The 27,414-nt window shown below is 46.3% G+C and overlaps 1 protein-coding gene across 1 annotated transcript; it reads left to right on the plus strand.

Annotated features, from left to right (window-relative positions):
- The first annotated feature begins 475 nt into the window (after positions 1–475).
- Positions 476–13,596, plus strand: LOC129380013 (pleckstrin homology domain-containing family O member 1-like). Its single transcript, XM_055060978.1, is given in 8 exon segments — positions 476–502; positions 646–652; positions 1,070–1,215; positions 5,927–6,067; positions 11,914–11,958; positions 11,960–12,019; positions 12,098–12,196; positions 12,331–13,596. Coding segments are annotated over 8 exon segments (1,125 nt in total). The 3' UTR covers positions 12,931–13,596.
- Positions 13,597–27,414: the final 13,818 nt, after the last annotated feature.

A 27,414-nucleotide genomic window follows, 5' to 3' on the forward strand; every position in this document is an offset into this window, starting at 1 on the left:
CCGGGCCGACCCTGAAACCGACTCGGGTCGACCAGAACCGGATCTGAGAACAAATCTGCTGCTGCACGGAACCAGGGGTCCAGTTGGGTTCCATCTGAGTCGGACCAGAACCGCCGTCTGGTCATGGTCCAGATTTCAGAACCTCCAGCTGATGCCTTCATCCAGCGGGGGGCGCTGTGATGCTGCCGAGGAGCCGCTGAGCCAGCGGGGAGTCCGCGGGAGGAGGAGGAGGAGGAGGAGTAATCGGACACCGACCCCTAGAGCTGCTCAGAGAGAAGCGGAGCCCGGCGGGTCGGTCAGTCTGTCAACCCCGCGGACAGCGAGCGGAGGAGCGGCGGAGCAGAGCGGGACTCTCCGGCCTCCCTGCGGAACTTTCCCGGCTTCAGCGGCTCCATCGCGGCTGCCGCTCCGCAGCGCTGCGTGGACGAATAACGGAGTTGCATGAAAGTGGGAGAAGTTGCGTTTCAGCTCCACGATGAAGAAGAACAGCTCCGGGAAACGGGTGAGTCCAGACGGAACCGGTACTGGTTGCTTGTTACAGTTAAGCTGAATCTGGAGGAACAAAAGCCCCAGGATTAGGTTGAACTTTTATTCTGAAGGCCGTAAAAGCCGCTATTTGCTGCGGACTCTGTTTCCGACTTTCAGAAGAAAGGTACGGTTTGTTATTGTGCAGTTTAAAGAGGTCGGGTTCTGCTAGGTTCGGTGTAAAGACTTTGAAAAGTTATTAAAAACAAATAGTCTCCCTGCAGAGAAGGGTGATGCGTTCAGGTGTAAACAGATGTGTCAGTGAATCAGGAAGCTGAGGGGGAACCCAGAGCAGAGTGACAGTTAATCTGCCAACAGCTTAAGGCTCATGTTACACGTTAGATAACTAACATCTGACACCTGAACGCACCACAGACCCATTGGAATAAACCAGGGCCCTGAACGCATCATAGGCTGGTAAGAATAATGACTGGTAGCCTGAACGCACCACCTGTCAGATCTCTTTCTTCTGCTGATGGACTCATGTTCTAATCAGAACCACGCAGGTCAGAGGTCAGCACTAGAGTTTAGCTTCCTGTTTCAGGTCCGGCGGAGCCCGGCCAGCAGAACTCAGCGCCGGACAAAACGGGCTGGATCAGGAAGTTCTGTGGGAAGGGGATCTTCAGGGAGATCTGGAAGAACCGCTTCGTGGTTCTGAAAGGAGACCAGCTGTTCATCTGTGAGAAGGAGGTGAGTCCGGGGGCGGGGCCTATTGAGGAGAGGGCGTGGCTTATAGATAACTGGGCGGGGCTTGTACAGGACTGGGCGGGGCTTAGAGCAGTGGCCGGGGTTCTCTGGACACATTCTGCACGCTTCAGTCTGAAGAACATTCAGAACCTCAGAGTTCGACTGGACCCGGCAGAACCTGATGTTCCTCTGCGATCTGGTTTGGTTCCATCCGGTTCTCCTTCACTTCCTGCTGCTGACAGGAGTCCAGTTTCAGTCTGAGAGGAACACAGAAAGATCAGGTTTCACTGTGGAGCTGAACCCGCCTCACAGAACCAGAGATTAGAACCTTCTGGTCTCACTGCAGTGAGTTCGAACCCAAAGTGTCTGGTACCGTTGGTTCTTCTCTTAAACCAGTCCCAGATCCTGCAGGGAACTGGAGAACAGAGCTGGTTCTGGTTCTGTGATGCGTTCATGTTCTCTTCCTGTCGGCACCATATTAGGCCTGGTGCGTTGGTTCAGAGCGTTACCGTGGCAACCAGCCTCTTCCTGTCAGCGGCGGCCGTCTTCCTGTCCGATCAGAAATAACTTGATCAGAACCACAGAGGAACTGAAACCGAGCCGGTCGGACCTTCACAACCTTTAGAGGTCCGATCTGGGAGGAAAGTTTTTCCAGTTCCCACTTCAGTTAGCCTCTGCAGGGTGGGCAACTCCAGGAGGGGCTCCTGTTTTCCTGCAAGGACTCTGCAGTCTTCTCTACTTCATGCAAATGATGAGGTCATTAGCAGGACTCTGGAGACCTGGACTGCATTCAGCTGTTGGACCAGGAGACACTGCAGGACACCGGCCCTCGAGGACCAGGATGTCCTCCCCTGAGTTAGAGGGGTAGCGGATCACCAGAACCATTCTGGTGGTTCTGATCCGGTTTCAGATCAGCCGGTCTGAAACCGGTCTGTGGGGGCCTGCTGGTTTCCACGGTAACCACGGTAGCTCCTGAAGTAACCAATGGCAACCAGCCGGAAGCGGGTCGGGCCGACTCGTTCTGGATTTCAATTTGTTTCTCAAATCAGTTCCTCACAGACTTGCAAACAATCCGAGGAGATCGGCACCTGAGGTCACACGGGGTCAACAGGGTCACCTGGGGTCACGCAGGTCAGAAGCAGCTGACTCTTGTCTTTGTCTAAAATCATCAGAACTTCAGACAACGTTCTGGATCCATGTGATTCCACCAGGCGGTTCTGATTCTGGATCAGAAGCACGCTGCTGGACAGCCAGAGGTCAGCGCGGCTCATTATGTAACCATTCTCAGAGAGTATTGATTATCGATCGATGATGCAACATCGGCGGGAACAAACGCCCCAGGATGCAGACGGACTCAGAGCAGAGGTTCTGGTTCTGATCAGTCCAGACGAGTTTAACAGGAGACAAAAAGAATCTCCTTGGCAACAATAATATTATTCAAGTAAAAGAAAAAGGCACAGAGCAGTAAAATGGTAAATGGACTGAACATATATAGCGCGTTTCCAGTCATTTGACCACTCAAAGCGCTTTACACTGGAGTCACATTCACCCATTCACACACACATTCATAAATCGATACGCAGACCGGTAGGCAATATAAAACTACTCTGATATGAACCTTTTTTCCAAAAAAGTTACTCAAGTGAATGTAACCAGCACTCCTCACTTCATGAACATAAACACCAGTAGCCTACAGGCTGCTAGTTAACAAGCTAAAGGTGCTGTTCTGGTGTTACCTAGTCATCTCTTAGCTAACATTAGCTAGACATCTTTAGCTAACATTAGCTAGACATCTTTTAGCTAACATTATTTAGGCATCTTTTAGCTAACATTATCTAGTATTCTTTTAGCTAACATTATCTAGTCATCTCTTAGCTAACATTAGCTAGACATCTTTTAGCTAACATTAGCTAGACATCTTTTAGCTAACATTATTTAGGCATCTTTAGCTAACATTATCTAGTATTCTTTTTAGCTAACATTATCTAGGCATCTTTTAGCTAACATTAGCTAGTAATCTTTTAGCTAACATTATCTAGTCATCTTTTAGCTAACATTATCTAGGCATCTTTTAGCTAACATTAGCTAGTCATCTTTTAGCTAACATTAGCTAGACATCTTTTAGCTAACATTATCTAGGCATCTTTTAGCTAACATTAGCTAGACATTTTAGCTAACATTAGCTAGACATCTTTTAGCTAACATTAGCTAGACATCTTTTAGCTAACATTATCTAGGCATCTTTTAGCTAACATTAGCTAGTCATCTTTTAGCTAACATTAGCTAGGCATCTTTTAGCTAACATTATTTAGACATCTTTTAGCTAACATTATCTAGTCATCTTTTAGCTAACATTATCTAGTCATCTCTTAGCTAACATTAGCTAGACATCTTTTAGCTAACATTAGCTAGACATCTTTTAGCTAACATTATTTAGGCATCTTTTAGCTAACATTATCTAGTATTCTTTAGCTAACATTATCTAGGCATCTTTTAGCTAACATTAGCTAGTAATCTTTTAGCTAACATTATCTAGTCATTTTTTAGCTAACATTATCTAGGCATCTTTTAGCTAACATTAGCTAGTCATCTTTTAGCTAACATTAGCTAGACATCTTTTAGCTAACATTATCTAGGCATCTTTTAGCTAACATTAGCTAGACATCTTTTAGCTAACATTAGCTAGACATCTTTTAGCTAACATTAGCTAGACATCTTTTAGCTAACATTTAGGCATCTTTTAGCTAACATTATCTAGTATTCTTTTAGCTAACATTATCTAGGCATCTTTTAGCTAACATTAGCTAGTAATCTTTTAGCTAACATTATCTAGTCATCTTTTAGCTAACATTATCTAGGCATCTTTTAGCTAACATTAGCTAGTCATCTTTTAGCTAACATTAGCTAGACATCTTTTAGCTAACATTAGCTAGACATCTTTTAGCTAACATTAGCTAGACATCTTTTAGCTAACATTAGCTAGACATCTTTTAGCTAACATTATCTAGGCATCTTTTAGCTAACATTAGCTAGTCATCTTTTAGCTAACATTAGCTAGGCATCTTTTAGCTAACATTATTTAGACATCTTTTAGCTAACATTATCTAGGCATCTTTTAGCTAACATTAGCTAGTCATCTTTTAGCTAACATTATATAGGCATCTTTTAGTTAACATTATCTAGGCATCTAGCTAACAGTATCTAGTCATCTTTTAGCTAACATTATCTAGTCATCTTTTAGCTAACATTAGCTAGGCATCTTTTAGCTAACATTATCTAGTCATCTTTTAGCTAACATTATCTAGTCATCTTTTAGCTAACATTAGCTAGACATCTTTTAGCTAACATTAGCTAGACATCTTTTAGCTAACATTATTTAGGCATCTTTTAGCTAACATTATCTAGTATTCTTTTAGCTAACATTATCTAGGCATCTTTTAGCTAACATTAGCTAGTAATCTTTTAGCTAACATTATCTAGTCATCTTTTAGCTAACATTATCTAGGCATCTTTTAGCTAACATTAGCTAGTCATCTTTTAGCTAACATTAGCTAGACTTTTAGCTAACATTAGCTAGACATCTTTTAGCTAACATTAGCTAGACATCTTTTAGCTAACATTAGCTAGACATCTTTTAGCTAACATTATCTAGGCATCTTTTAGCTAACATTAGCTAGTCATCTTTTAGCTAACATTAGCTAGGCATCTTTTAGCTAACATTATTTAGACATCTTTTAGCTAACATTATCTAGGCATCTTTTAGCTAACATTAGCTAGTCATCTTTTAGCTAACATTATATAGGCATCTTTTAGTTAACATTATCTAGGCATCTAGCTAACAGTATCTAGTCATCTTTTAGCTAACATTATCTAGTCATTTTAGCTAACATTAGCTAGGCATCTTTTAGCTAACATTATCTAGTCATCTTTTAGCTAACATTATCTAGTCATCTTTTAGCTAACATTAGCTAGTCATCTTTTAGCTAACATTATCTAGTCATCTTTTAGCTAACATTAGCTAGTCATCTTTTAGCTAACATTATCTACTCATCTTTTAGCTAACATTATCTAGTCATCTTTTAGCTAACATTAGCTAGTCATCTTTTAGCTAACATTATCTACTCATCTTTTAGCTAACATTAGCTAGTCATCTTTTAGCTAACATTATCTACTCATCTTTTAGCTAATAGAAGGCACAGATAGGACATCCGCCCATCCCACCTGTATCTGGCGGTTCTGCCTGGCAGCAGTGTCGGGTCAGAGCCCAGTAGAACCGGCAGGGGGCTGGTTCCCAGGAAGTCTCAACTTAAGGCTGCTCAATAATAGATGCTGTTTCCATGGAGACAGACGGGATGGGATGAAGCTGGAGGTGATCAGAGGGAGGACTGGGTCTGGTTCTGACCCAGTGAAGGTTCAAGAGGTTCCAGAGTGGTTGTGGTTCTGCTGCTGTGTTCGGAACCTGCTGTTCTGTTGATGACGTTGTTCGGACCCAGCTTCAGATCCTGATCCAGCCAGTGAGCGGTTCTGGTTCTGGAGCAGCCCAGCAGGTCCACATCACCACCTGCCACCACTGTGCCTCATTCATGGTTACCATGATAACCGGCCTCACCTGGCCTGATCTAACCTTGAACTGTCGCCCCTCCTGGTGACCTGGTGTTGATCCTCCAGGCTCCGCCTCCTCAGTCAGTTACCGGTACTTCCTGTGTGTGTCCAGGTGAAGGAACTGGGCCGGGCCGATGAAGTTCTGGACCTGTCCGACTATGAACGCTGCGAAGAGATCAGGAAGAACAAGAGCCGCAGCAAGAAGAACCACAGCAAGTTCAGACTGCAACGCTGCAGCTCCCCAGGCAACATGGTACATGCCTGCAGACAAGGCTAGACGCCTGCAGACAGGCTACACGGCTGGAGACAGGCTACACGCCTGCAGACAAGGCTAGACGCCTGCAGACAGGCTACACGCCTGCAGACAAGCTACACGCCTGCAGACAGGCTACACGCCTGCAGACAGGCTACACGCCTGGAGACAGGCTACACGCCTGCAGACAAGCTACACGCCTGCAGACAGGCTACACGCCTGCAGACAGGCTACACGGCTGGAGACAGGCTACACGCCTGCAGACAGGCTACACGGCTGGAGACAGGCTACACGCCTGCAGACAAGGCTAGACGCCTGCAGACAGGCTACACGCCTGCAGACAAGCTACACGCCTGCAGACAGGCTACACGCCTGCAGACAGGCTACACGCCTGGAGACAGGCTACACGCCTGCAGACAAGCTACACGCCTGCAGACAGGCTACACGCCTGCAGACAGGCTACACGGCTGGAGACAGGCTACACGCCTGCAGACAGGCTACACGGCTGGAGACAGGCTACACGCCTGCAGACAAGGCTAGACGCCTGCAGACAGGCTACACGCCTGCAGACAAGCTACACGGCTGGAGACAGGCTACACGCCTGCAGACAGGCTACACGGCTGGAGACAGGCTACACGCCTGCAGACAGGCTACACGCCTGGAGACAAGCTACAAGCCTGCAGACAAGCTACACGCCTGCAGACAGGCTACACGGCTGGAGACAGGCACGCCTGCAGACAGGCTACACGCCTGCAGACAGGCTACACGCCTGTAGACAGGCTACACGCCTGGAGACAGGCTACACGCCTGGAGACAGGCTACACGCCTAGAGTCAGGCTACACGCCTGGAGACAGGCTACACGCCTGCAGACAGGCTACACGCCTGCAGACAGGCTACACGCCTGGAGACAGGCTACACGGCTGGAGACAGGCTAGACGCCTGCAGACAGGCTACACGGCTGGAGACAGGCTACACGCCAGCAGACAGGCTACACGCCTGCAGACAGGCTACGTGCCTGGAGACAGGCTACACGGCTGGAGACAGGCTATACGCCTGCAGACAGGCTACACGCCTGGAGACAGGCTACACGGCTGGAGACAGGCTATACGCCTGCAGACAGGCTACGTGCCTGGAGACAGGCTATACGCCTGCAGACAGGCTACACGCCTGGAGACAGGCTACACGCCTGGAGACAGGCTACACGCCTGGAGACAGGCTACATGCCTGGAGACAGGCTACATGCCTGCAGACAGGCTACACGGCTGGAGACAGGCTATACGCCTGCAGACAGGCTACGTGCCTGGAGACAGGCTATACGCCTGCAGACAAGCTACACGCCTGGAGACAGGCTACACGCCTGGAGACAGGCTACATGCCTGGAGACAGGCTACACGCCTGCAGACAGGCTACACGCCTGCAGACAGGCTACACGGCTGGAGACAGGCCACATGCCTGCAGACAGGCTACACGGCTGGAGACAGGCTACACACCAGCAGACAGGCTACACGCCTGTAGACAGGCTACAAGGCTGGAGACAGGCTACACGCCTGGAGACAGGCTACACGGCTGGAGACAGGCTATACGCCTGCAGACAGGCTACGTGCCTGGAGACAGGCTATACGCCTGCAGACAAGCTACACGCCTGCAGACAAGCTACACGCCTGGAGACAGGCTACACGCCTGGAGACAGGCTACATGCCTGGAGACAGGCTACACGCCTGCAGACAGGCTACACGCCTGCAGACAGGCTACACGGCTGGAGACAGGCTGCACGCCTGAAGACAGGCTACGTGCCTGGAGACAGGCTATACGCCTGCAGACAAGCTACACGCCTGGAGACAGGCTACACGCCTGGAGACAGGCTACATGCCTGGAGACAGGCTACACGCCTGCAGACAGGCTACACGCCTGCAGACAGGCTACACGCCTGCAGACAGGCTAAACGCCTGCAGACAGGCTACACGCCTGGAGACAGGCTACATGCCTGCAGACAGGCTAAACGCCTGCAGACAGGCTACACGCCTGGAGACAGGTTACACGCCTGGAGACAGGCTACATGCCTGCAGAAAGGCTACACGCCTGGAGACAGGCTACACGGCTGGAGACAGGCTATACGCCTGCAGACAGGCTACGTGCCTGGAGACAGGCTATACGCCTGCAGACAAGCTACACGCCTGGAGACAGGCTACACGCCTGGAGACAGGCTACACGCCTGGAGACAGGCTACACGCCTGGAGACAGGCTACATGCCTGCAGACAGGCTACACGGCTGGAGACAGGCTATACGCCTGCAGACAGGCTACGTGCCTGGAGACAGGCTATACGCCTGCAGACAGGCTACGTGCCTGGAGACAGGCTATACGCCTGCAGACAAGCTACACGCCTGGAGACAGGCTACACGCCTGGAGACAGGCTACATGCCTGGAGACAGGCTACACGCCTGCAGACAGGCTACACGCCTGCAGACAGGCTACACGGCTGGAGACAGGCTGCACGCCTGGAGACAGGCTACACGCCTGGAGACAGGCTACAAGCCTGGAGACAGGCTACACGCCTGGAGACAGGCCACATGCCTGCAGACAGGCTACACGGCTGGAGACAGGCTACACACCAGCAGACAGGCTACACGCCTGTAGACAGGCTACAAGGCTGGAGACAGGCTACACGCCTGGAGACAGGCTACACGGCTGGAGACAGGCTATACGCCTGCAGACAGGCTACGTGCCTGGAGACAGGCTATACGCCTGCAGACAAGCTACACGCCTGGAGACAGGCTACACGCCTGGAGACAGGCTACATGCCTGGAGACAGGCTACATGCCTGCAGACAGGCTACACGGCTGGAGACAGGCTATACGCCTGGAGACAGGCTACACGCCTGCAGACAGGCTACACGCCTGCAGACAGGCTACACGCCTGAAGACAGGCTACACGCCTGGAGACAGGCTACACGCCTGGAGACAGGCTACACGCCTGGAGACAGGCTACACGCCTGGAGACAGGCTACACGCCTGCAGACAGGCTACAAGGCTGGAGACAGGCTACACGGCTGGGGACAGGATACACGCCTGCAGACAGGCTACACGCCTGGAGACAGGCTACATGCCTGGAGACAGGCTACACGCCTGCAGACAAGCTCCACGCCTGGGGACAGGATACACGCCTGCAGACAGGCTACACGGCTGGAGACAGGCTACACGGCTGCAGACAGGCTACACGCCTGCAGACAGGCTACACGCCTGGAGACACGCTACATGCCTGGAGACAGGCTACACGCCTGCAGACAAGCTCCACGCCTGGGGACAGGATACACGCCTGCAGACAGGCTACACGGCTGGAGACAGGCTACACGCCTGCAGACAGGTTACACGGCTGGAGACAGGCTACACGGCTGCAGACAGGCTACACGCCTGCAGACAGGCTACACGCCTGGAGACACGCTACATGCCTGGAGACAGGCTACACGCCTGCAGACAAGCTCCACGCCTGGGGACAGGATACACGCCTGCAGACAGGCTACACGGCTGGAGACAGGCTACACGCCTGCAGACAGGTTACACGGCTGGAGACAGGCTACACGCCTGCAGACAGGATACACACCTGGAGACAGGCTACACGCCTGCAGACAGGCTACACGCTTGGAGACATCCTACACGCCTGGAGACAGGCTACACGCCTGCAGACAGGCTGCACGCCTGGAGACAGGCTACACGCCTGCAGACAGGCTACACGGCTGGAGACAGGCTACACGCCTGCAGACAGGCTACATGGCTGGAGACAGGCTACACGCCTGCAGACAGGCTACATGGCTGGAGACAGGCTACACGCCTGTAGACAGGCTACACGCCTGGAGACAGGCTACATGCCTGGAGACAGGCTACAAGCCTGCAGACAAGCTACCCGCCTGGGGACAGGATACACGCCTGCAGACAGGCTACACGGCTGGAGACAGGATACACGGCTGGAGACAGGCTACACGCCTGCAGACAGGCTACATGCCTGGAGACAGTCTATACGCCTGCAGACAAGCTACACGCCTGGAGACAGGCTACAAGGCTGGAGACAGGCTACACGCCTGCAGACAGGCTACACGCCTGCAGACAGGCTACACGCCTGGAGACAGGCTACACGCCTGCAGACAGGCTACACGCCTGCAGACAGGCTACACGCCTGCAGACAGGCTACACGGCTGGAGACAGGCTACACGCCTGCAGACAGGCTACACGGCTGGAGACAGGCTACACGCCTGGAGACAGGCTACACGCCTGCAGACAGGCTACACGCCTGCAGACAGGCTACACGGCTGGAGACAGGCTACACGCCTGCAGACAGGCTACACGGCTGGAGACAGGCTACAAGCCTGCAGACAGGCTACACGGCTGGAGACAGGCTACACGCCTGCAGACAGGCTGCACGCCTGGAGACAGGCTACACGCCTGGGGACAGGATACACGCCTGCAGACAGGCTACACGGCTGGAGACAGGCTACACGCCTGCAGACAGGCTACACGGCTGGAGACAGGCTACACGTCTGCAGACAAGCTACACGACTGGAGACAGGCTACACGCCTGCAGACAGGCTACACGCCTGCAGATAGGCTACACGCCTGGAGACAGGCTACACGGCTGGAGACAGGCTACACGCCTGCAAACAGGCTACACGCCTGGAGACAGGCTACACGCCTGCAGACAGGCTACACGCCTGGAGACAGGCTACACGTGCAGACAGGCTACAAGGCTGGAGACAGGCTACACGCCTGCAGACAGGCTACACGCCTGGAGACAGGCTACACGCCTGCAGACAAGCTACACGCCTGGAGACAGGCTACACGCGTGCAGACAGGCTACACGCCTGGAGACAGCCTACACACCTGGAGACAGGCTACACGCTGCAGACAGGCTACACACCTGCAGACAGGTTACACGCCTGCAGACAGGCTACACACCTGCAGACAGGCTACACCTGCAGACAGGTTACACGCCTGCAGACAGGCTACAAGGCTGGAGACAGGCTACACGGCTGGAGACAGGCTACACGCCTGCAGACAGGCTACACGCCTGGAGACAGGCTACACGCCTGCAGACAGGCTACACGGCTGGAGACAGGCTACATGCCTGCAGACAGGCTACACGCCTGCAGACAGGCTACACGCCTGGAGACAGGATACACGCCTGGAGACAGGCTACACGCCTGCAGACAGGTTACACGCCTGCAGACAGGCTACAAGGCTGGAGACAGGCTACACGGCTGGAGACAGGCTACACGCCTGCAGACAGGCTACACGGCTGGAGACAGTCTACATGCCTGCAGACAGGCTACACGCCTGGAGACAGGATACACGCCTGGAGACAGGCTACACGCCTGGAGACAGTCTACATGCCTGCAGACAGGCTACATGCTGGGGACAGGATACACGCCTGCAGACAGGCTACACGGCTGGAGACAGGATACATGCCTGGAGACAGGCTACACGCCTGGAGACAGGATACATGCCTGGAGACAGGCTACACGCCTGGAGACAGGCTACACGCCTGGGGACAGGCTACACGCCTGCAGACAGGCTACACGGCTGGAGACAGGCTACACGCCTGGAGACAGGCTTCACCCCTGAATCATAATCAGTTAGCATTAGCTGTGAGTCACCTGTACGGTGCTGCGTCCATTATGACATCATTCAGGTGGGCGGGGCCGAACCAGGTGGACTGACAGGCAGAAATATTTTGATTTCTGACAGACAATAACAGCTCATCATCATGAAATAATTGATTATCATCATGAACCACATCAACACTGGCACACCCGGTGGACAGTAGCCCCCCTGACCAGGTGTGCCTCTGTCCTGCAGGTGCCCAACCAGGTGTTCCTGGCTGTCAGCCCGGAGGAGAAGGAACTCCTGGATCAACATCCTGAACACGGCCATCACCAGAGCCAAGAACCGGATCCTGGATGAGGTACCAGCAGAACCACAACAGAATCGCCCTCCATTTGGCCCAGTTTAACCTGATCCAGTCTCTGGTTCTTCTCCTCAGGTGATGGTGGATGACTCCCAGCTGTCTCACCTGACCAGAGACCGAGTGAAGATCCCTCACAACCGCCGGCTGCCCACCAGAGGCCACCTGCTGGCTGTGGTCAGTATGACGCCTTCCTGTAGGTCCCACATCCGTCCAGAACCCAGAACATTCCGGCCCGCCCAAGGGCCCGCATGTTTGGGCTCATCGGTTCCTCAGAACCAGCTGTGACCCGTTTCCTGTGTGTCCGCCAGGCGTCCACCTCCTCCTCAGATGGGATGCTGACCCTTGACCTCATCCAGGAGGAGGACTCAGTGTCTCATAAATGCGTGGCTTTGGAACCGCCGGCCCGGTCCAGACTGTCCCAGATGGATGGGTCGCTGGCAGACCGGACTGCTGAGTCTTCCTCCAAGTCCCAGAGCGAGACGGCCGTGTGGCAGAGGACGGGTTCGGCCCAGAGCCCCCAGCCAGACCGGCGGCTGTGCGCCGTGGAGAAGAACTGCTGCGTCTCCATGGACGAGATCCTGAACCCGGACGCCAAGAACCAAACCCCGACCGGAACCTGCAGAACCGCGGCACCGCTCTGCCGGCTGCAGGAGCTCATCGACCAGAAGCTGCAGCGGACGGAGCAGCTCCTGCTGGAAATCCAGGCCGAGCCGGGCGGCGCCAAGGGCGGGATGCCAGCACCGGATGGCCCGCGGGCCGAGGCGCAGCGGCTCCTGGAGGAGGCGGCGGCCGTCTGGACCGAGGCCCGGCAGGTTCTGGACGAGGTCCAGGAGCTGAAGGCGCTGTACCGCCAGCTGGAGCCCGGCTGCCTCAACAGCACCAAACCCAACCGCAAGAGCCTGATGTGAATCAGCCAGACAAGAACCACAGCCCGGTTCTGGACTCTGCTGGGTCATAAAGACTTCCTGTGGTTCCGTTTCCCTCATCAACCCTGTCAGAAGTTCCTGTTCTGTTGAACCTGGCTGGGTCTCTGAAGCTCCGCCCACAAACACCTGAACATCAGGTGTCCTCTCAGGTATCTGTGGCTTCAGGAAGAACTTTGACCTGAGGTTCTGGTTGGATAACTCCTGGGTTTGGACCCGTCTAAAGATCTGCTGTAAAATATTGAAATGCTGCTTTTTATGTTTTTATTTTAAAGTTGATGGACATCAACGTCTATGCAGATGATGTGGTTCTGTTGGCTATAGGTCCGATTGGCTCCAGGGGAGCAGGTTCTGGTGGAGAAGGAAATTATCTGGACCTTCAGCCACCTTCCAGTTCTCAGCTCTGGACCAGAACCAACAGTATCTGGTTCTGGACGGAGGCAGATAGAAGCGGGTCAGGCGTTCTGCCTCAGTCAGGACCGGATCAGGAGAATTCTTCTCATTCAGCTCATTACTGTGAAAATCATTCAGGTATGGCTATAGCATTAGCATTTCCCATCAGCCACTTGAATTTCAGGATGACGGCCATCTTTCAAGATGGCTGCTGTTTTTTACACCCTTTTATGTTTGCCATAAAACATTTCCCATTTTCATGACTTGGATTAATTTTATGTGACATGGTGTTTCAGTTGTCGCTTCATGAATCGTTGAAGCGATAAGGCGTCACGTTGTGCCTGGAGAGAAGTATGGGCGTTTCAAAACAGGAGACTTGAAGACTAGAGACAGTCAACATAACGTTAGTTTTTTTTTTTTTGTTTAGCAGTTTAGCTTATGTTTATGGTTTTAAAGCATTTAGCAGGTGACAAGGCTGATGTTGAGGTATGTTCATGAGACAGGTGTTAACCGTAAGTCCCCCAGGCAGACAGGAAGAGGCTGGGTATTCAACAACAACCACCTTCTCTTCCTTCAGTGACTGTGTGGTCAAACATCCCTCAAGGACAACAGTTTGGCCAGATAATATCATTTGTAGTTGGTCAGGCTGCAGAGTTAGGACAACTGGATGTTCAGATGCAGTTTGACTATGCCTGTGCTGCAGGATCTTCTTGATACCCAAAGGGTTAGGGTATCAAGAAGGGTTTAAATGGGTTTAAAAGTAGTAGCCTTGCTCTCAAGGTGCTTCTTATAAGCAATGTCAAGGGTATTTGTGCCTAATAGAAGTGGATGTGTGGTTTTGGTATCTGGAACCACCAGAGCTAGGGTGTCCACTTCAGTTGGTGAGCCAAGAAATTCGGGTGGAAAAGTCACATTTAATTCAATGTACCCAAGGTATGGTACATTTTGGCCATTGGCACCCTCAACTTCCAACAGATTGTTCAGAGGCATAATTTCATGGTCAAAAAGGTGCATATTATAAAATGAATGGGGTACTGTAGTGACTTGCGACCCACTGTCAAGAAGACAGCTGAAGGGTGTTCCTTTGATTTGAATCTGGCCCATGCTCTTCATACCAATGAGACCCTTGGGTAATACACAGGACAATTCAGAATGGGATTCGGGACAGCTGATGGTAGCAGCTCCTGAGTGTCCCTCAGCAGGAACTGCATTTAGTTTAACTGCTGGCTCGATTTTTTTCCATCCCACGTTTGTTGTTTCTGACGAAGCTTCTTCTTCTTTGGCTTGGAGTCGCTTTGTTACTACAATGGGAAGAAATATGGCATCTTCACCACAGTTAAAACAGTGTCCTGCCTTTGGTCTTCCAGCGGTCTGAAGTGAGGTATAGCTAGTACTTGGTTTAGACTTGGTCTGCTGCAGCTCTGATTTTTTTCTAACAGGTGTCTTTCTGGACATGAGGGAAGACATCTGCCTTTGGAGTTGTTGAATCTGCTGTTTTAATGCTTTCAGTTCTTCATTAACTGTCTCATGACCACAAGAGCAAGTACTCTGAGACTGAATGGTCACTTTTTGTTTAGATGACTGAATGTGCTTTCTCATTAGAGATTCTTTAGCAATTTGTCTGTCCTCTTCTGTCTGGAGTGACAACAAGAGTTCAGAAAATGGTGGGGGATTGCTTTCTTCTCCTCAAGCTGCAACTTAGAGATGACTGAATTGTCCCAGCATCCACGACAGAACTGCTTAAGTAAATATGTGTCCTTGTCTCCTGGTAATATTCCTCCTCTTTTTATTACTGTGCTGAGGGTAAGCTGTAATCGCTGCAGGTAAGAGGATGGCCACTCTCCAGGATTCTGAAAACTGTTCAAAAACTGAGCCAAAAGCTCCTCTCCATCCTGTACCGTCTGAAAAGCTGAATCAAGGACTTCAAGAAGAGTGGAAGGTGATGCACCAGGGCTCAAACATTTAATCAAATCAGCAGCTGGTGATAACAAACTTTCAACAATTTGCCGATTAATATGCAATCTGGAAAGGCTGGGATCAGCAAGCAGCAATTCAATCTGGGATCGCCATGAGTCATAATCCGCTTCATTGCTTGGTTTAGGAATTTTTCCTGAAAATGAGCGGAGTCTAAGTGAAGATGTGGAAAAGTCACTATTTTTTACAACATGCTCCACCACCACTTTTTGAACATTCTGCGGAATAAGGTCATTCCCCGACAAAGAGACCCTCTGGGTTGGCGGTGTAAGGGGCGGCTAAATCCAGGTGGCGCCCCCTGCCAATTAGTGGACGAATGGGGTGGAGGGGCTGAAAACGCTTGAGGCACAGCTAGCAGCGTCTGCTGACTTTGGGCTATGTTGAGGATTTCATCTTTCTTATCTTTCTCCTTTTCATCACCACCATCATCATCCTCATCTCCATCATCGCCTCCTGCATTCTCCAAATGTGTGCTTATTTAATCCATCACACCTTCGAGAACCTCCTCAAATTGTTTTCCGCTTCGTTTAGCTATGTTCTTCAGCTCATCAATGTAGTCCATGGAAGGGCTGCTGCTACTCACTGAGGCTTCATACTCTGAAGCAAGAGAGGTAATACAAAATATCACATCTAGTCCACTTCGGGAAGGATAATTATATGGGGAAATGGGTTGTAATGCAATTAATGTAGAATCTTCTACAAACTCGACAATCAGGTTTTTATAAAATGCACTTTGTGGATCACTAACATGAAAAACCTCTCTTACTGCACCATAACATTCTAAACGTTCAATGATCTCTTTTTCATCATCACAGCTCTGAGTGCCAGTAACTAACACAGATCGTTGGATGTTTAAACCCAACTGAGTAACAACATCTATTGTTTCTTTTTGTTAAAGATAATACATCCAAAATCAAAGCGCTGTGGAATTGTTCAATTATTCACCCGTTACAAGACTCCTGGCTGGCTCGCCACATGTAACGCTTTCTTTAGATGCGCAGATCTGACTGCGAGGTGTAGGGTTAACCAGTTTGTAGATCAGAAGTAGGTACGACATGGAGTCATGATTAGGTGAATAATTAATACAATTGATGCCAAAAAAGGTTTGTTAATACTGCTATTTATTGTAGTGGCAATAATAATAATAATACCAAAAAAATAAATAATGTTCTCAAAAGAAACAGAAAAAGAGAAAACAAACCATCAAAACAATTATAATAATAATCTGTGACACTTCAAAACCTAATAGAGTCCACAAGAGGTCCAAAAATGAAGGGAGAATAGTTATTTTCCCTTTTTAATACTCCTTAGAGTCTGTTCAGTTCCTACATGGAAGGTGTAGTTCTGTTTCCTACCACCAGAGGGTGGGTGGGTAGCTCGCCATCTTACGTCATCAAGTGTGTCAGTGAAAAAACCTGACCTAAAAGGCCAGTAAACACACATTAAGTTCAAATGTAAATGTTATATTTAAACAAGTAGAAAACAAATACATACTTACTATGTTTTGACAACTTCATAATAATAAGAAAAAAATCCTTTTAAAAAGTGCACTTCATAATTCAAGTTCAAAATTACTTGACATAATTAGTAGTCGTTACAAACAACAACTAATATTGAATCAAATCAATCAATTTAAAAATGTGATTGATCAAAATAGCTACAAACTAAATCATGTTGGATACCAAACTTCATTGCTGCACCAGGATAGAAATCATGAAAAACAATCAACTCTAAAGTTGAAGGGGAAACCCTTAAGTATTAAAGGTGTGGTCTTTACTCCCGCTGCAACAGTGTGACTGTTCATTAAGTTAGTAAGTAATGTTAATGTTAATGAGTCACAACCTGGCGAATATTGCAATGGGAGGGAAATATTAGCGGCACTATTATTGCAGATACAATACAACGTCAAGTCAGATGGTATTTGACAACTCACCGCAAATCTCCAAAGCTTAGAGATTAAATGATGAGTCGATTTAGAAACTTCAAGTTGTTTTATCAACAACCAACAGTGAGCAGCAGCCAACCTGGAAACACGGGACAATGAACTGAAAGATGATTGGGTCATGTCGGTCACATGGGTTACAATAGCATTTAGCAATAGAATCTGCTATTTTTTAAATTCACCTCGTGGTTCAGCATTAGCATAGCTAAGGTTCTTGTTCAGGGAATTATTAGTTATTGAAGCTAACATTTCAGTTAGCCCGCTACTGGCAATAACTGATATTATTCCAACCATATACTATCCAACGACCACGACGGCCATTTTGAAACACAGAGGAAGAAAATATGATGCTAATGTCTCAAAATACGTAGGATGTGATTTGACACCAAATACAATGGCGGCCATCTTGAAAAATTTATTTTAAAAAAATAACTATCAGTAAATATGGGTTCATTTGTACATGATTTGACACCAAAGTATGCATCTGTGATAAATATTTTCAGTTTTAGTGAAAAAAATTGAATTGACAACAGTGGTGGCCATCTTGAAAGATGGCAGCCATCTTGAATTTTTCAGTGGCAGTTTTTTGTTTTGTTTTTCGAAGAAGCAAGCCCTGGTGACATCTGTGCCAAGTTAAGTTGTAGCATCCGCATGCTACCTGTTGCTCTGTGGCTTTTTCACTGGGCGGAGAACCCGGCCGCCCAGAACCACTCAAAGGTTCTGCTGGATCCACAGAGGAGACAGGAGGTCCATTTGAGTTTTGGCTTTCTGTAGAACAGAACTGACCTGTTCACACCCACCTGCAGGTTTTCTAGAAGGTCCTGCTGAAAACAGCTGGTTCTGACAGTCCCGAGGCGTTCAGAACCAGAACCAGCAGGTTCTGAGGTAGATTTAAACGGACCTGCCAGACCACCAGGCTAAATGTGCCAACCGTTCTTTGGTTCTTTGTTCCATGGAGATCTGGTTCGATCCAGAGTGTAGAGTCGGATCTCCCATGTGGCGTTTCTTCCTCGGACTGATGGTTCCTGTGGAGCAGTCGGTACCGGCGGATCCATTCCAGAGTTCTAACAGAACCGCTGACTCCAGCTGATGGACCGACTGGAGAAGGTTCCTTAAGCAGGATAATTGTCTCTTCCTCCTGTCCAGTTCCGTTTCTTTGGTTCGACCCAAACAGCTCCAACACACAGGAACCAGAACAGCAGCACTGGTTCTGGTTCTGTTACGTACCGGTACGATGTTGGTCTGAGCCTGGTGGATTTTTCTCTGGATAGAAACTTTTTCACAGCGGGAAACTCAGGGGAACCAGAGACTGGATTTGATCAGAACTGAATCATCTCAGACCCAAACTGATTCTGGAGCAGACCAGAATCGAACCGGGTCAGACCAGAACCAGAAAACAACCAGACTGAAACCCAACTGCAGCATGCCTGGTTCAGACTGGAACTGGACCGGAACCAGAACATGGACCACTGGTCCCTGGTGACTCCATCGGGTTCGTTTCGCTGATTTCCTCCGTCGCTCATTTTCTAAATGTTTTCCTTTGGCCTTAAACCCTGCAGGGCATCATGGGAGATGTAGTTCAGCTGAGAGTTCTGACCTGTTAATGTGCTAAAATAAAATCTGTAAAGTGAACAGTGTGGCGTCACTGCGGGGGCTTTATCATACTGCTAAATATAGAAAACAGTCACAGATAATCAATAATCAAAGCTGAATATTATCTTAACTGGTTTGAAGTCATTTAGGTGGAAAGTAAATATTTAGATTCCTGTTTAAACATTTAGTTGAGAAACTAAATGTTACGTATCGGTACGATGTTGGACTGAGCCCTCGTGGATTTTTCTCTGGATAGAAACTTTTTCAAAAAACAAAATGTTTAATTTGAAGATCAGTATTTGGCTTACAAACTAAACATTTAGCTTGTTGATTAAATCTTTAGGACGTTAATAAGACATTGTTTCAGGATAATGTGAAGCGGTTCTGGTTCTGGATCAGAATTCTGCACCAGAAGCTCCTCAGACCTGTTTAGGTCAGAGTTTCCCAACCCTTGTCCTCAAGGCTTGACATCCTGAACTGAAGCAAGGAAATACCTGAAACATGCAGGGCCCAGAACACGCCTGCCGTGGACAGGTTGAAACCAGTCCAAACTGGGTTGAAACCAGTCCAAACTGGGTTGAAACAACCAGTCTAAACTGGGTTGAAACAACCAGTCTAAACTGGGTTGAAACAACCAGTCTAAACTGGGTTGAAACCAGTCTAAACCAGTCCAACTGGGTTGAAACCAGTCTAAACTGGGTGGAAACCAGTCCAAACTGGGTTGAAACAACCAGTCTAAACTGGGTTGAAACCAGTCTAAACCAGTCCAAACTGGGTTGAAACCAGTCTAAACCAGTCCAAACTGGGTTGAAACCAGTCTAAACCAGTCCAAACTGGGTTGAAACCAGTCTAAACCAGTCCAAACTGGGTTGAAACCAGTCTAAACCAGTCTATACTGGGTTGAAACCAGTCCAAACTGGGTTGAAACCAGTCTAAACCAGTCTATACTGGGTTGAAACCAGTCCAAACTGGGTGGAAACCAGTGTAAACTCCAGTCTGGTTTCACTAATTTGCAGTCTGAAACCAGTTTAGCTCTAACCTGAACCTAAACAAAGTTGAAAGTTGATCAAACTCTGGAGTCTGGAGTGTGAACGCAGCCTGAGCTGCACCAGTTCAGAAGTGGGTTGCTTTAAACTGGTTTAAACTGGTTTAAACTGGTCCTGTGAGTTTCTCAGCTCCAGTCTGGACCCGGTGGTATTCAAACTGAATGCAAACTCCTTAATGTCTGTTTCCATGACAAACAGGTGCGGCTGATTTGTTTGTTGGGACATCCAGCTGGCCAAACTGGGACATCCAGCTGGCCAAACTGGGACATCCAGCTGGCCAAACTGGGACATCCAGCTGGCCAAACTGGGACATCCAGCTGGCCAAACTGGGACAGACGCTGCGCTCGGTCCAACAGTCCGGATAACCTTTGGCCTCCGCGCACCGTCTCAGCCAAGCCACAGCATAACTCTGCCACCGCTGTACTGAGCTGTGATGTACTGGTTCTGGAAGTTCCTGATGGACCCGACCAGAACCATCATGGTAACGGTGCGGCAGGGCGCCATTAAAGGGCCGGTGTCTGAAAACTCCCTCTGTGCTTCTGTGTGTCTTCATCTCTTTCTTCCTTATAAGGAGATCAGGAAGTTCATCTCCTCTGTGAAGTGTGTATGTGGGGGGAACGCACACACACATACATACACACTCACACACACACACAACACACACCGACAAGGACTGATTCTGATTCTACATCAGGACGTCATGTGACCAGCAGGTCATGTCACTGTTGCAATTTACCCAATTTAGAAATCAACTGCTATTATTTCCTAACGATGAGCCAGGTTGTGAAGGTAACGCCCTGGCATACTAGCACAGTGCCGCCCTCTGCAGGAGAAACTGTGGCACTGCAGCAGTTCAATAATCAACTGGTAGGAGAAAAAGTTGAACTTTAAATTATGAATGTTTAGACCAGAAGCAACAAACTGGGTCCTACGGAAGAGGATTAGGGCCACTGGAAAAAAAAAAAAATGTCCGAAATATTTTTTTCAGTGGTTCAGAATAGGTTAAAAAAGAAGAAAAAAAAAAATTTGTGGCCCAAAAAAAAAAAAAAAAAAAAAAAAAAATTGTGGCCGAGAAAAAAAAAATATCCGGGACAAAAAAAAAAAAAAAAAAAAAAAGAATCTGTGTCAGAAAAAAAAAAAATCTGTGACAGAAAAAAAAAAAAAAAATATTGGTCCAGAAAAAAAAAAAAAAAAATTGTGGGCCAGAAAAAAAAAATTAAAAAAAAAATCTGTGACAAAAAAAAAAAAAAAAAAAAATGTCACAATTCGGACTGATGGGCGCCAGCAGCAACCACACAGACGCGAGTTGTAGCGGACAGCCAATGTTCTGGAGAAAATGTCTGATTTAAGCGACTTTTTACGTGCCAGAAGAGTACCAGAAGCGTCCATTGCACTAATGGAAGAACAAAAGGTGAGTAAATCAAATGGGATAGTTCAGTGTCTAAAGCCGAACGGTTACGGCTAGCTGTTAGCATGTTTGTTAGCATACGCGGTTAAAGGAATAAGCTGATTTACAATGTTAGATCACACGGATGAATAAAGGATATAACAGCTGTTAATTGCTGGAATTGTCTCTAAAGTGTTTGGTATGTTTATTTTATTGTTATTCTGTTTGAATGTTTTACAATTAAACTAAGGTTAGCTGTATATGTCAGCCACCTTCTAAATAAGATGTCTGCTGTGTTAAACTGCAACTTTTAGTTCAGTAGAGGACAGAAACTATAGTACAAAGTGACAGACGTTTATATATGCATATATTTAAAAGGAAAATATCATAGCCTTATCCAATTTGATCGACCCTCCATAAACAGAGTGCACAGTTTTGGATGAACTTATTTCAAGCCTTTCTGGTTGATGGTCACTTTACAGGAGATTTTTGGATAAAAGCCTTATCCAATTCTGCTTTCTTAATCTTATTCAGGTAAAGGTGTATACTGGTACACTGTAATGTTTTTGTTTTATATGAAAAGCATATCTTCTGGTATGTTTACTAGAAATAAAAATGGTTTAAATTACTTGGGAATGTGTTCCCCTACACTTCTTTTGGTGTAGTTTTTTAAAAATAAGTTTTATCTGTAAATTTTACCATACATTGGGGAATCATTTTATGTGCAGAATAAAATGTTTTGGAATTGCTATTTTGTTCTTGCTGCTTGGTTTTGATTAGAGGTCACTTTCTATAAATGCTGATTAATATATGCCTCATCTTTAGCAAAAGCTACAGTTACATTTTTAGTTTTAAACATTTATGGTTTGTTTTCATGCAGGATGACCTTGATGATGTTGTGAACACATGGAACTCACAAAATCCGGGCAAGTGGGGGTGCAGTATCGGGCCGACCTGTGGTGATGTACTCATTTCCAGAGCTGCACAAAACTGACAGACTCAAACCTGTTTCTCTGGATGAGGTCACTGTGTGTATGGAAGAGTGTACACCAAAAGGTCCATATCCCTGTGATGAAACAGTCTTTGAACTTTGTTGTCTGCTTATGGTAGAACGCAACTTGGAGGCCTCAAGAGATCCACTTATTGCTGCTGATTTGTATATAAGGTTAAGAGAAGAAATTCTTCAAAGTATTTAGCAACTTTCAGTGTGCATAAAGATCATTTAAAAAGTGTTGCTATTTATCTCCATCATGCCATTGGATAGTGTTTGCAATGTGATAGGTGCTCTCTAAACAGGGCTTCCTGCTCTACATCTAATTAAAGAATGAAAAGTATGCAAGCAAACAGAACCTTTTTGACATCATTTTACCAGAACATGAAAGTTTATTGCTGTCATTGTTTGTTGAGTTCTGATATGACCTGACATTAATGTACAAGTGTTACTGTGCTGATAAAAATTAAAATTGCAGTTTGGTTGACAAGATTTCCTAACCCATAGTTTGTTTTGCTTTCAGTCATTTGAAGGAACAATGCTGAGCAAAGTTATTCAATGATAATCAGTTATAAACCAAATGTCAGTCCTTTTAAACGGGTATGCATTGTGATTCATATATTTTTTTTGTTTAAAACAAAATGCTGTTCTGTTAAAGATATTGTAAGTGTATGGTTGAGATGTGAACAAAATGGCAGAAGAGCAAAAAGGATGTCATAAATTGAACACAAGGAAAACAATTGTGTGTGAAATAAAAATGAACTTCAATGTTTTGTTTACCAAGTCTTTTCATAATACAATTGATTACAGATATTTAGGAACAGCTGATAAAAAGTCATTTTTTTATCACTATCTGAAATTAGCTAAGACAGTGGTCAGACCGGAAAGTGAGTAATAAGAGAAAGGAAACTGTGCAACTAAGGTCATCAGGTCGTGTCTCGAACGTGTGATGTCCACGTTCAGGACTGAGGTCTCCATACATGACTTGTGCTTTTCCACCACAGCACCCCAACTGTTATTGTTTTAAATTTGTTAAAATTAGCAAATTGTATTTGCTAAATTTCAAAAAACAAGAATATTTTTTTTAGTTTTTATAACTATCTTCAAATTCAGCAATTTAAATACTTTTGGTTTTTAGACCTTTTCAAATAAAAGCCAAGCTTAGTTAACATGTTGAAAACCATAACAGAAAAGTATTGGGTAAAGTAACATTTTATTAGCAAAATATTACAAAAAAACCATGGCCATTACAATGACCTAACTTTTTAAAACAAACTTTCAGATTGATATAACCTTGTATACATCTGTAAGTTAGTATAAAATATATTAAAGCTTATATGGTATCAAAAATAACGTCATCTCAGATGCACAGATAGAACAAGTGCTAATTGATAAAATACACATACAAAAAATCTGTATGTTAACGAAATTTGTACAGGTGTCAGATCAATACCTAATTTTTGAACATGACAATATTGCATAAATTTGTTCAAATAACCTCAGCTTTTCCATTGCATTGTTTTTTTTTTCTAACATTAGGAACAAGTGGTTTTCTTCAAAACATACTGAAATAATCTCACAGCTTGATTGATGACAGATGAACAGCACATATGCTTAGTGACAACATTTATAAATTAAGGAAAATGTTTTCTATAACTTTCAATTGTATTGTTGGATTCAACACCAAATACAAAAGACTGACACCTCAATGTCAATGTGCCAATGTCAAAATCTGTTTCAGAGATGCGCCCTCAGGACAAAAAAGTGTCTTTCCTTCTTGAAGAATGTCTTCTAATCCAGAATCAGTGGCCATTTTAAATTTTCTAGTGCCACCTCCCTGCTTTGCTCTCACCTGTTTGGTAGTTTTCCATCACTATGTATCCATCCAATCTCAACATTTTTGTTCCTTTTGGCTTCTTTTTCTGTCTTGTACTTTCATGTGTCATGGTCTCCTGTGGACTTTCATTTCTGTTCTTCATTTTGTCCAGAAGCTTTTGAAGAAGTCCTTGTTTCTTTTTGACAATGGCTGTTTGCTTTTGCAGTAGTTGAAAACAGCAATTCTGTTTCCATATGAAGATAAGTAGTTTTCAAGTGTTGCATCGTCCATGAGACCTACTGCATCACAGTCAATCTGCACAGAAAAAGATGAGAAAGGACAATTATTTACTCTGCAAATCAACATCAAAGTTACATTTAAGATTGTACCCTTACGCTTCTGCTTAAAGCAATTTACTGTTTGGGGAGAATTACAATAATAGCAGCAGTAAATGTTAAATCCTCTATTTTACTGAAAAAGAGGAAGGACTGAATTGATTAGCATGCAAGTAAGTATAAAACACAGATTCATAAATATATAGTCTACTTAAGATAACAGGTATCAAGCATAAAAACACACAAGGAAATATTAACAGTTCCTTTTTATTACAAAAATTAAATATCACATTAAGTTTGATTTAGTCAAATGAAGCCTATCGTTTCTGCACCTGAGCAATAAATGTGCAGATAGTTTAGGGATTGACATGCAATATCAGTCTTGAGCTGACACATCACACGATGCAGCAAAATGATTTAGTTAAGCTCATAATGTCACTTTTTCCAACGTCGTAACACAAACATATAATAAACATAAATAAAATAGCAGATAGGCGCGTTAGTTGGTGTTGATAAATATAATGATCAGATCTACAACCAGCCGTATATCGGTGGCTGTATGATATTTTCCTTTTAAATATATGCATATATAAACGTCTGTCACTTTGTACTATAGTTTCTGTCCTCTACTGAACTAAAAGTTGCAGTTTAACACAGCAGACATCTTATTTAGAAGGTGGCTGACATATACAGCTAACCTTAGTTTAATTGTAAAACATTCAACAGAATAACAATAAAATAAACATACCAAACACTTTAGAGACAATTCCAGCAATTAACAGCTGTTATATCCTTTATTCATCCGTGTGATCTAACATTGTAAATCAGCTTATTCCTTTAACCGCGTATGCTAACAAACATGCTAACAGCTAGCCGTAACGTTCGGCTTTAGACACTGAAACTATCCCATTTGATTTACTCACCTTTTGTTCTTCCATTAGTGCAATGGACGCTTCTGGTACTCTTCTGGCACGTAAAAGTCGCTTAAATCAGACATTTTCTCCAGAACATTGGCTGTCCGCTACAACTCGCGTCTGTGTGGTTGCTGCTGGCGCCCATCAGTCCGAATTGTGACATTTTTAGGCCCGAGCAGCTAAGCGCTGCGAAGGCCTATTGTTTTCCTACTGTTTCTTATTAGGCCCGAGCAGCTAAGCGCTGCGAAGGCCTATTGTTTCTGTACTGTTTCTTATTAGGCCCGAGCAGCTAAGCGCTGCGAAGGCCTATTGTTTCTGTACTGTTTCTTATTATTAGGCCCGAGCAGCTAAGCGCTGCGAAGGCCTATTGTTTCTGTACTGTTTCTTATTATTAGGCCCGAGCAGCTAAGCGTGCGAAGGCCTATTGTTTTCCTACTGTTTCTTATTCTTATTATTCTTCCACCCAAATGAATTGGCTTTTTTGAGGGCTTTATCATATTCAAAAACTCACCAAACTTGGCGGACGCATAAAGGGAGTTTCAAAATTTTGTATTTTAAGGTCATTGCAAAAATCGCACAAGAAACGGCTCAAGAGCGCCACCTTGAAATTTTCAAAGGACCCTTTGCTATTCACTTACTTTATCCTAGAGACATGAAATTTGGTACACTTGTAGAGCTCCCAAGACGCTCAAAATTTACAATTAATGTCATAGTGCAAGTATCACAGGAAGTCGGCCATTTTGGATAGAAGTTCGGATTTTGAGCCCATTTTTGCCGTTTACAGCCTTCATATTTGATCTATCTCCTCCTAGGGATTTTGATTGATCGGCTTCAAACTCGGTCAGTCTGTCATAAGGCATGTCCCATCTAAAGTTATCTAAACGGTGAGTTTTTGAGTATGCTGAAGGGGGTTAGCAGGGTCAAAGTTCACCTACTCGCCGTAAAAAAATAAACTGTTATATCTCCTACACAGAAACTCACACAGGCACCAAAATTACTGTTGTTGATCATCATCGGGTCTACTACAATACCTATGGTCGAATGATGACATCACTTAGGCCACGCCCCCTGAACAGGAAGTGTCATGTTTTACTGTCAACGGTCGCTATCTCACCCCTTGACCTCATCAACATGAAACTGTGCCCAGACACAGAAAACATGTTGGTGTATTGAGGATTCCAACCCGACCAGCTACGATGGAGCAGGAGGGCGTGGTGGCGTGGCGAAGTGACCTCTAACGCCATCGCCATACGTTTGGCTCTAAATTCCACATTTTTGGGCCAGCTGCTGCAAACTCACAAGGATGGATCTTCATCCACTCCCCGACAGGAATCCATCACAATATTTGTTGGTCGTAGCCTAATTTCTCTATAGCGCCCCCTAGAAAACTTTAAATGATCAGCCCCAAGCCATGCTTTAACCTACAAATACGAAACTTTGTACACATGTGTACCTTGTCAGGACATACAAAAAAGTCTCTTGGAGCCATGGTCTAAACCCCACAGGAAGTCGACCATTTTGGATTCAAGTTCGGTTTTTTACTCCATTTTTGCCGTTTACAGCCTTCATATTTGATCTATCTCCTCCTAGGGATTTTGATTGATCGGCTTCAAACTCGGTCAGTCTGTTCATAAGGCATGTCCCATCTAAAGTTATCTAAACGGTGAGTTTTTGAGTATGCTGAAGGGGGGTTAGCAGGGGTCAAAGTTCACCTACTCGCCGCAAAAAAATAAACTGCTATATCTCCTACACAGAAACTCACAGAGGCACCAAAGTTTGAGTGATTGATCATCATCGGGTCTCCTACAATACCCTATGGTCGAATGATGACATCACTTAGGCCACGCCCCCTGAGAACAGGAAGTGTAATGTTTTACTGTGAATGTTCGCTATCTGACCCCTTTGACCTCATCAACATGAAACTGTGCCAGACACAGAAGACATGTTGGTGTATTGAGGATTCCAACCCCGACCAGCTAGGATAGAGCAGGTGGGCATGGCGGCGTGGCGAAGTTACCTGTAACGCCATCGCCATACGTTTGGCTCTCAATACCACATTTTCGGGCTCAGCTGCTGCA

This window comes from Poeciliopsis prolifica, unplaced genomic scaffold (assembly GCF_027474105.1).
Source record: "Poeciliopsis prolifica strain line A6 unplaced genomic scaffold, Auburn_PproV2 SCAFFOLD063, whole genome shotgun sequence".
Taxonomy (NCBI): Eukaryota; Metazoa; Chordata; class Actinopteri; order Cyprinodontiformes; family Poeciliidae; genus Poeciliopsis; species Poeciliopsis prolifica.